This window comes from Microtus ochrogaster, chromosome 10 (assembly GCF_000317375.1).
Source record: "Microtus ochrogaster isolate Prairie Vole_2 chromosome 10, MicOch1.0, whole genome shotgun sequence".
Lineage (NCBI taxonomy): Eukaryota > Metazoa > Chordata > Mammalia > Rodentia > Cricetidae > Microtus > Microtus ochrogaster.
In genome coordinates this window covers 63796669-63806979 of record NC_022016.1, presented here as the reverse complement: position 1 = coordinate 63806979, position 10311 = coordinate 63796669, and the positions used below count along the sequence as shown (strand labels likewise).

Genomic DNA, 10311 nt, shown 5'->3' with positions numbered 1-10311 from the left:
ACTCTTAAATAAAGCTGGGGTAAAACCATTTTACCTTTCCGCTCCCCTCTGGGAGGTGTTGAGGATTGACTTTAGGGTCTCACACACACTGTGGCAGGCGCTCGACCACTGAGCTGCATCCCCAACCCTCCTCTTCCTTTATTAAGATAGAGTCTCAGTGAGGTGCCCTGGGCTGATCTTTAACTTACTCTGTATATAGCCCAGGCTGGCATTCAACTTGTGATCCTCCTGCCTCGGCTTTTTCAGTCGTTGGGATTAGAGGCACAACATTTCAGTCATTTAAAGTCTATATACAAAAGTATTAACATTGCTATACACCAACTCTCTAGAATTTTGTCTTGCAAAATGAACTCTATACCCATAGAACAATAACTCTCCTGTCTACTCCCCCCCATTCTCTGGCAACCACTCCCCACACACATACCCTGGCAGTCACTCCCCACCCCCGCCCCAGCTCCTGGCCCTTTCTGTTTCTTAGAGTTTGACTACTTTTGATACCTTGTATAAATGGAAGCAAGCGGTAATTAATCTGTGTGTGTGTGTGTGTGTGTGTGTGTGTGTGTGTGTGTGTGTGTGATTATGCCCATTTTTAAGGTTTTAAAATCTAATGCAGACTTAGCCTCCCAAGACAATATAACAACTCCCACTTAGACTGAAAGTACCTGAGAGTCCTTGTGGACTCCCCACTGGATGCTTAATGTGTAGGCCTGCGAGGTCTGGAATTTGCTAGGTAGACCAGACTGACCTCAAATACACAGAGATCTGTTTGCCTCTGCCTTTGGAGTACTGGGATTAAGTGTGCGCTGTCCTGCACAGAAATCCTTACCACTCTGACAGAAGACAAAGAAGCAGGTCTGAAGGGATCTGGAGAAGGGGGTGTCTGGAGGTGCCATGTCGGGCCGGGAAGGTGACAAAAAGAAGCCCCTGAAACAGCCCAAGAAGCAGGCCAAGGAAATGGACGAGGAAGATAAGGCTTTCGAGCAGAAACAAAAAGAGGAGCAGAAGAAACTGGAGGAGCTAAAAGCCAAGGCTGTGGGGAAGGGACCCCTGGCCACAGGTGGAATTAAGAAATCTGACAAAAGTAAGCTGTTCCTCATATCTGAGATGATGGTGACCCTCTTCCATTCCTATGTAAACATCTGGATTCCCTGCCATAACATATTTGCCATCTACAGCTAGAATGAAGTGTTATCCTGGAGCCTGTTGAACATTGTAATAAACTTTTGTAAAAATAATAATAATAATAATAAGGGGGGAGAGGGAGGGAAATGGGAGGAGGGGGAGGTGGAAATTTTGAATGGTATTATTTATAAAGCAATAAAAAATATTGAATAGGAAAAAAATAAAATAAATAATACAATGGCTCATTGTCTCCACTGTTCAGCAGTTCCTACCTCAGCTGTGAATTGAAAGTAAACTCAGTCTGGAATCCTGCCAGAGCCTGCTGTTTCGTCTTTGTTGCACTCTGAATTCGGTATCACTTTGAATTAAACCAACTCATTCAAAGGAAAAAGAAGAAGAAGATAGCTTATTGGTACATGTCTATAGACTACATCCTTATTATGAGGACTAGGGACTTAGTAATGTAATGTTCTAAGAAGAGTGCCAGGAAGATAGGAAGACCCAAAGGGAAGCAGCTATTGCTATTACTCTGGATCCTCCTCTACCTTCTCTTCTTTAGTCAATTCTTGCTAAGATAACAAATGAAAACGATAGCTAGAAATTTTATTTTACACCCCTTTGATTATCCATGGTGTCTTTCTCTTTCCACTCCTCCCTTCCCCCAGCTCAGAGACCCTCGTGCCTCTGCCTCCCCAGTGCTGAGATTAAAGGTGTGCACCACTAGACCTGACTAGGGGCCGTGTATTTAAAATGTTATTTTTTTATTTTATGGTTTATTTAACTTTATTTTTTATGTGCATTGGTACAAAGGTATCAATCAGATCCCCTGCAACTGGACCTTCAGACAGTTGTGAGCTGCCATGTGGGTACTGGGAACTGAACCCGGGTCCTCTGAGAGAGCAGTCAGTACTCTTAACCACTGAGCCATCTCTCCAGCTCCAAATGTTATTTTTTTCAAAGCTTTCAAAGCACTGTGGCAAACAGGATTGGCAAACAGAATAGCATTTGATCCTCCTTAAAGAAAAACCTGTAAATCAGGAAGGAAGCAGTCAGCAATCCTGACTTTTTAGAACCTGATGCTCAAAATTCCAGTGCTAACCAACTCCAGTCCCAGGAATCACATTTCGCCCTTCAAAGTCTTGCAGTTGTCCCAGAAACTAGAAGCCTGGAAAAGCTTTGGTTACCTGTAAGAACGTCCCTGCCACAGGTCCCTCCCCTCCCACTTTCAGGTCCCGCCCTCCAGCCACAGACCCCGCCCTACCCGCCTCCGACTCCGCCTTTCTCAGTCTGGCCACGCCCAGGTGAGCTGTCTGCGCGCGCGCAGTGGCTCCTGCGGGAGGGACACCTTAGGCCGCGGCCCCGCCCTCCCCGGCGCGGCCCGCCCAGTTCAAGGGCAGCGGGGCTGGGCGCTCCGGTCCCGCGGAAGGGGAAGGCGAAGCTGATCCCCGCGTGGGGGCTGGTCTGCGACGTGGCGGAGGCCAGGAGCCCGAGACCGGGTAGGGAAGGGCGCGGACCCCCGAGCCGCCATCTTGCTGCGGAGGGGTCGGGAGGCCGGGAGGGCGGGGCTGGCTGAGGGCGCTGCCAGGACCAAGTTGCTTGCCCCTCGGCCTCAGAGACCCGGCCGTGGCGCACGCCCCCGGGTTGGAGCTGCTTTCTTGGTCCTTTTCATCGGCTGCTCACCCGGTGTTGGTAGGGAAAGGCCCAGAAAATGACTGCTGTCCCATTGTGCAGGAAACTGAGACTCCGAAGTGAGGAGACTCGGCTAGCAACACACAGCGAGGTGCTGGCAGTGGGACTCCAGGGCACCCTGCCTCGCTGCCAAGCGAGGGAGTTGGGAGAAAGACTAGCAAGCCCTTCTCTTTTTGTACCATCAGGTCAGAGCTGACCAAAAAGCATTCAGAAGCCAAGCCATGGATCCACCTGCCCGGAAAGAAAAATCCAAAGTTAAAGAACCTGCCTTCAGAGTGGAGAAGGCTAAGCAGAAATCTGCCCAGCAGGAGCTGAAGCAAAGACAAAGAGCAGAGGTGAGACTTAGGAGGGGGGCTCACAGTGCCTGTGTCAGCTGAAGGAGAAAGTGCTGGAAGAAAACACAGCAGAGAAAACTGCTTAGGGGTCCCTGCTTGTCTCTAGGCAGGATATTTCGGGGAAGAAAAGCCATCGAGGTCTAGAATGGTAAAGTGGAAGCCGAGAGTCACAGGCCAAGTTAGTGTCAGGATCCCCACCTGTACCACCAGGTCTCTGGTGACTCCTGGCACAGAGCTTTTGTGCTAGGGATCTGAGGAACGCGTGAAAAGAGAAAAAGCGGCCGCGGATGAAGGAAGGATGGGGGGGGAGAATATGAATAAATGAATGGATCAGAATTCATGAAATGCTAGTGTGTCCTGGGACCCGGCTACACGTGTGCATTTGGTGAGAAAAGTAGCTAGTTAGTGGGTGAGTGCCTGCGGCAGAAGCCTGACTACCTGAGTCTGCTCCCCAGAATCCATATATAGGTAGAAGAGAAGGACTACAGGAAACTGTCCTCTGACCTCCACATGGTCGGGGCATGCACACGCACACACAACACCACCAATTTTTAAGCGTCTGCTCCTAACCATGTAAAGGCCCAGGCTTTGAGCCCACCCTGTGTCTCTTTGTTCTCTCAACACTTAAGCATTTTAAGAATAAAAAGCTTTAAAACGTTTACATTGCCAATGAACCATATCCAGACGTGAGTATTTTAATATTTAGTATCAGGAATAAGCTTGCTGGTCTTTTCTGCCTCTTCGTTGCGCGTGTTTTTGAGGAATTTTAGAATATAGCTTTCTCCGACTTGGTAGTGGTCAGTGGGATTGAATTTTCATAGAATTTTCTTAAGATAAATAAAGTCACATAAGTTAGTTTACTGTCCCCTTTGACCATTTGTCTTACACCTTTTCTCTATCTCCATAGGTAAAGCCTTTTTTATTTTATTTATTTTTTTCAAGAGAGGGTTTCTCTGTATAGCCTTAGCTGTCCTGGAACTCACTATCCTGGAACTCACTCTGTAGACCAGGCTGGCCTCGAACTCAGAACTCAGCGATCTGCATGCCTCTACCCTCCCCCCTTTTTTTTAGATGCATTTTCATTCACATAGCTGAATACATTATCTGTACATTTGAGCTTCGTTTGCATGGCTCTTAGAGCTGTTCATGTTACTCTTGATCTGTTTTCTTTGTTCTTTATAGTGTCTACTTTATAAACTTTTAAAAAAGATTTATTGGTTTTTTTTTTTTTTTTTTTTTTTTTTTTTTTTTTTTTTTTTAGACAGGGTTTCTCTGTGGCTTTGGAGCCTGTCCTGGAACTAGCTCTGTAGACCAGGCTGGTCTCGAACTCACAGAGATCCACCTGCCTCTGCCTCCCGAGTGCTGGGATTTTTTTTTTTTTTTGGTTTTTCGAGACAGGGTTTCTCTGTGGTTTTGGAGCCTGTCCTGGAACTAGCTCTTGTAGACCAGGCTGGTCTCTAACTCACAAAGATCCACCTGCCTCTGCCTCCCAAGTGCTGGGATTAAAGGCGTGTGCCACCACCGCCCGGCAAAAAGATTTATTGTTAATTATGAGTTTGTTGGGTATGTGGACATGAGTTCAGGTGCTCATGGAGGCCATAAGAGTGCATCAGATGCTTTAGAACGGAATTACAGTAAGGTGATTATGAGCACTGACAGAGGTGCTGAGATTCGAACCAGGGTACTCTGGAAGAGAAGCAAGGGCTCTCAACCACTGAGCCCTCTCTCTAGCCCCTGAACCGCCTTATTCAGTGTTCACCTGTTCCTCCTGTGATGGATATTGTAATTATTTATCATTTTGCTTTTTACAAACATTTGTAGTAAAGAAAACCTTTTAGGTGCTTCTTGGCATCTATGCTAGGATTTCTGCGAGGTATGACCAGAGAAATTACCAGGTGCCATTTCAATTTTCTTAGACATTGCCAAATAACTTTCAGAGGGATTCTTCTGTTGGTCATGTGAGATACTTCTTGTTCCTTTTGGTCTGACAGTTGATACTGTCCAACTTTGTTTACTGGATCCATTTATTAAACAGATGCCCAGCTGTTGTACCAGCATATGGGCTTGAGTGAGACACATGACAGGACAAGACACAACAGTGTCTGCCTTCATAGAGTGTGCATTCCAGTAATCATAATAAACTCGGGAGCATGTCTGAAGTTCCCTTGCACCCCAAAGTCTCCCCGTGGCCTAAGCAGGGCATCTGAAAGCTGTGGTCCTCCATTCTATAAATAAATAAATAAATGTGCCCTTTCTTTACCCAGATCCAAGATGACCTTAACTGCTTTGTGCTTTAGCAGACAGTTCAAGGGGAGCTGTAAGAAACAGCCCCCAAATTGTTCTGCGCACACTGAAAGATAGATGTGGAGGGCATTGTTCCTGTCCCTGCTGGCTTCCACTCATTCTTCCCACATGACCTCGGAAAACAGACTTCTGAACACCACTTCCTTGATGCCTCTTTGGTAAAATGAGGGTGGTGGTATCTACCTCACAGTATCATAAGGAATAGAAATTACATATGGAAAGCACTTAGCACGGTGCCTGGCGCACAGAAGGTGTTTGACAGTCAACAGTGATCACGGTCTGGAGACACCATGCCTCCAAGCCGATGTGCTCTTACCATGTGGACTTAGAGGGACCAGCTGGTTGTATCCAGATTTGCTTGCTGAGGTGTCAGATTGGGTGTGCACGCTGGCAGCAGCACCTGTTAGCTCCTCTATGTCAGCCTGAGCCAGGCCTGCACATGTGTGAGCAAATGCTGAGCAGGTGTTACTAGTTCCCACTTAGCCTTTGTGAATCCTTCTGGAAAAGGAGTGGGGTGACCGGAGTCCGGCCATAGTAGGGACAGGCCTGTGGTCAGAGCAGTGCTCCCTACTTAGTCACCTCATGGTTTTACCTGTCGTGTAAGGCTTGAGCCCAGAGTCTGTATGTGCCTGTGCTCTACCACTGAGCTACACCCCGGCCCCAGGCCACCATTTGCTCCCCCAACAGCTGTCTTGCTATTTTGTCTGTGTTCCCCAGAATGGAATGGAATCTCCTTGAGAAATGTGCCATCACCTCTTCAGGAGGAAGGGATAAAGATGCCATATTCCAGAAAGGAGGCATGCCGTGTTTGAGGATGGGGATTTGCTATCAGTTGGAACAGCACATCACACTGCTGTGATCCTTTCCTTCTAGGCCGAAAGTCTCACTCCTTAGCTCAGACACCCTGGACATTGTAAATCTCTGTATGCCCTGCTTATTTCCCCCTTTCTCCTACCATTCTCTCTTTGACTGGAAGGTCTCCAGAGCGCACTTAATATGCCTGTCAGTCCCAGAACAGAAAGTACTATACAGATCACAAAGGCTGGCAGGTATCAAACCTACAAAGCAGAGACTTTTCTGCTTTTCAAATATATTATAAAGTACACGTGTAACCATGTGTGGTATAAGAAGAATAAACACCCTCGTACCTACCACTCAGCCTAAGAAACTGAACTTGAAGCCAAGCCCAGTGGCACACACTTGTAGTCCCAGCATTTGGGAGGCTGAGGAGGATCAATAAGTACATGAGTTCAAGACCAGCTTAAGTAACATAGTGAAGCCTTGTCTCTAAGAGGAAAAAAAAAAAAAGGAAAGGGGAAAAAGACTGGAAATAGACCAGTAACTGGGAAGTTCCAGTGCTCACTTCTGGTCATGGCCCATTCACATAAGCTGCTTTGTTTAATTTTATGCTAATCATTCCTTTGCTGTTCTCTATGAACTTACTGCCTGGCCTGAAACTCTTTATGTAGACCAGGCTGGCCTTGAACTCAGAGATCTTCCTGCCTCTGCCTCCAGAGTGCTGGGATTAAAGACATGAGTCACACACACAACCATTTTTTTAAGATTTATTTTTTAACCATTATTTATGTATATTTATGTTTGCCTGGAGCATGGGTGCTGGGGCCTGAATCCCTCAGTCCCATGGTAAGAGCAGCAGTGCTCTAACTGCTGAGCCATCCCAACTTCTATCCCACTTTTGCCTCTCAGATTTTGTTTTGTTGAGGCATGGTCTCTATATATAGCACTGGCTATTCTGGAACTCACTATGTGGACTAGACTGTCCTCAGACTCACAAAGGTCCATCTGCCTCTGCCTCCAAGTGCCTCTCAGATACCTTTATTTTTATGAGTGTTTTTTTTAAATATTTATTTATTTATTATGTATACAATATTCTGTCTGTGTGTATGCCTGCTGGCCAGAAGAGGGCACCAGACCCCATTACAGATGGTTGTGAGCCACCATGTGGTTGCTGGGAATTGAACTCAGGACCTTTGGTAGAGCAGGCAATGCTCTTAACCACTGAGCCATCTCTCCAGCCCCTTTAGGAGTGTTTTGTCTGCAAATATCTCTGTGAACCAAGTAAGCAATGCCCATGGAGGCGATGAGGGCATAGGATCCCCGGGAACTGGTTAAAGGCAGTTGTGGGTGCTGGGGACAAACCTTTCTGGCCCTGAACTGGCTCTCCTCTGAACATTTTTTTCCTTGCTACATTTATGTGTGGGGTAAGAAGACAACCTCCACCATCAAGCTTAAAATGTTTTCAAGATTCTCTCCAGTGCATGGCCTGCTGCCCCCCTTGACTTCTCTCAGACCTGTCAGGTACTGTCCTCTTAAGACCACACCCTCCCTGCTGCTCGCTCCACTCCCCCAACAGAAGCTGCTGTTCACAGCCCCTCCTGTGGAAATGCAGCTTCTTCCACTGCTAATGTATCTGTTCTCCCCTCAGATCTACGCTCTCAACAGAGTCATGACAGAGCTGGAGCAGCAGCAGTTTGATGAGTTCTGTAAGCAAATGCAGCCCCCTGGGGAGTGAGCCCACCTGCATCCTAGTCTGAGGAACTGGAGCCTCTCGGAACTAAACAAGACTTGTGGAGAACTCTGCACTGAACTTCCTGTAGGTAACTTTCACCACACTGGTTCCTCCTCTCAGAACTGGCCCAGTGCTTGCTGGATAGACTTTTCATCTGAGACAGCAGCTTTTTTTTTTAAAGGCCTTTTTTCTACTGTTCAAGAAAAATCATTGTTTCTAGTGAAACTGTGCGTCTTCCCTGAAAATAATAAAATGCAAAATGTTCATTTGTTCTTACTTTAGGGTGGGAATGGCTGCTCACAGAAAGTGGAATAAAGAATGGAGAGGGTGAGGGCTCGAGGGATGGCTCAGCAGTTAAGAGCACTGACTGCTCTTGCAGAGGACCCGGGTTCAGTTCCCAGCATCCATCTCCAACATTTTACAACCACCTGAAGTCCAGCTCCATGCTTCCAACATCTTTTTCTGTACTCTGAGCACCTCACCCCCGCCTATACCCACAAAGACGTGTGTGTGTGTGTGTGTGTGTGTGTGTGTGTACACAGTTAAAAATAAACTGTCTTTTAAAAAGAGCTGGCATGGTAGCACATACCTTTAGTAATCTGAAGCAGAGGCAAGCAGATACCTGTGGGTTTGAGGTCAACCTGTTCTACATAGCAAGTCCCAGGCTAGCCAAAGCTACATAATGAGACCTTGTCTCAAACACACAAAGACACACACGGAATGGGATCTAGTGTCCACGGGGACAGAGGAGCTGCTTTGCCTTGGGAATAAGGACAGATCATTACTTCCCTCAAGGGGAAAGGACGCAGGGGTCGGTGGATTTGGTAAGGTAAGTGTGGAAGCTCTTTGGAGAGCAAGAAGCAGGGTGACAAGAGTGGACAGGGAAGGTGATGGGTGCTTGAGTAGAGAGGGTATGAAGCAACAGTCTAGTTGCACAAAGAGTGAAAACAGGGACACGTGGGATGACAGCTGGGCGGCAGGAAGGCTTCACTGGGGATGAGCAGACATAGACACCAAGCAGCGCAGTCATGCAGTGTTCTCAGCCCTGCTGGAGGGGAGGCACAGGAGATGGAGAATTGCGGTTAAGTGAACCAGGGCTTTGCTCAGCAGCTAAAGTGGAAGCAAAGAATAGGGAGGTGCGTATTCCCAGTGCATGCATTATAACGACGGACCCGGCTCTCAGCTGTGTGAAAAAGTAAATGAGATCCAGACGTGGTGACACACACCTGTAATCCCAGCACTTGGGAGGCTGAGGCAGGAGGATCAGAAGTTGGAGGCCAGCCTGGGCTACACAGTGAGGCCCTGACTCAGAGTGAATGAGAACTGGAAGAGGGTGAGGGACTTTGAAAGGTGTCTAAGGCTCATGTGTTAGAGTTTCTACTGCAGTTGAAACTGAGCTGCTAGAAGCATCCTGAGGGATGATTAGAGAACAGGAACAGGCCAGAGAGAGGCTACTCCTACTGGTAATGACAGAGCCCAGGGACTACAGGAGACTGGAGTAGGATGGAGGACTTTGGAGTTTGCTGGAGGACTGGGACAGCTGTCTTCCAGAACTGTCAGGATTTGTCGAGCGACCTTGGGCAAGTCATTTAGCTTCTTGGTGTCTTCAGGAGGATGTTACTATTTCTGCTTCACTTGAGTCAGTGCGATGGAGAGCGCCACATCTGTAGCACACCTGTGCTCAGGAAGCAGCACAGCTGGGGCATAACTCCCACCTGAGTCCCTAGTAAACCTTAAAAGGCGCTCTTACTCTTTAGTCAGCAGAACATTAAAAGCTGCTGTGGCAATGAAGTTATCTATGCACGGGGATTCCCACTGTTCTACTGTTTCTGTGACATTGAACAGGGAAGACTGCAGAGCCACCCATCCTTCCTTCCCTCCTTCCTCCTCTCCTTTCCTTCCCTCTCTCCCTTTCTTCCCTCCCTCCTTCCTTCTTCCCTCCCTCCTTTCTTCCTCTTTTTTTCTCCCTCCTCTCCCTTTCTTCCTTCCCTTCTTCCTTTCCTCCCTCCCTCTCTTCCTCTCTTTCTTCCTTCCTTCCCCTTCAAGAAAAGCAGAAAGCATATTCCGTCCTACATGAGCCTACTCTATGAAAGTGCCGTGCTAGCTCCTGGTCCCTAAGAGCTCATGTGAACAGTTCTCAAGATTTGGTTAAGTGTAGGCTATCACTGACATGAGTGTCAGCATAGAAGCGCATCACCTGGCTATGTCTGAGCCCGAGTGAACATGTTCTTACTATAGTAACCTTCTTTATAATTTCTGAGAGCCCACAGGGAAACTGATTCACCTGCAAAGTCAACATTTTTTTTAGTGCTAGGCACTGTGGCAGGTGGT

The 10311-nt window shown here is 47.4% G+C and overlaps 1 protein-coding gene and 1 pseudogene across 2 annotated transcripts; both read left to right on the top strand.

Annotated features, from left to right (window-relative positions):
- Window positions 1-888: 888 nt before the first annotated feature.
- LOC113456629 lies at window positions 889-1210 on the top strand (annotated as a pseudogene).
- A 1270-nt stretch (window positions 1211-2480) lies between these two features.
- On the top strand, window positions 2481-8244 carry Svbp (small vasohibin binding protein). 2 transcript variants are annotated; one of them, XM_005353346.3, is made up of 3 exons: window positions 2481-2618; window positions 2997-3146; window positions 7897-8244. In XM_005353346.3, exons 2-3 carry the CDS (start codon window positions 3033-3035, stop codon window positions 7981-7983), a joined length of 201 nt encoding a protein of 66 aa, XP_005353403.1. In that variant the 5' UTR covers window positions 2481-2618; window positions 2997-3032; the 3' UTR covers window positions 7984-8244. The 2 variants fall into 2 exon arrangements, with proteins under 2 accessions (XP_005353403.1, XP_005353402.1); XM_005353345.3 differs by lacking the exon at window positions 2481-2618 and adding an exon at window positions 2741-2902.
- The last annotated feature ends 2067 nt before the right edge of the window (window positions 8245-10311 follow it).

What these genes read in the sequence shown, in the direction of transcription:
- Svbp (XM_005353345.3), top strand. Translation starts at nt 2,831, where the DNA reads ATGACTGCTGTCCCATTGTGCAGGAAACTGAGACTCCGAAGTGAGGAG. An exon ending in GGCTAGCAACACACAGCGAG is followed by an intron (nt 2,903 to 2,996) that starts GTGCTGGCAGTG and finishes TTGTACCATCAG; the next exon opens with GTCAGAGCTGACCAAAAAGC. An exon ending in AGCAAAGACAAAGAGCAGAG is followed by an intron (nt 3,147 to 7,896) that starts GTGAGACTTAGG and finishes TTCTCCCCTCAG; the next exon opens with ATCTACGCTCTCAACAGAGT.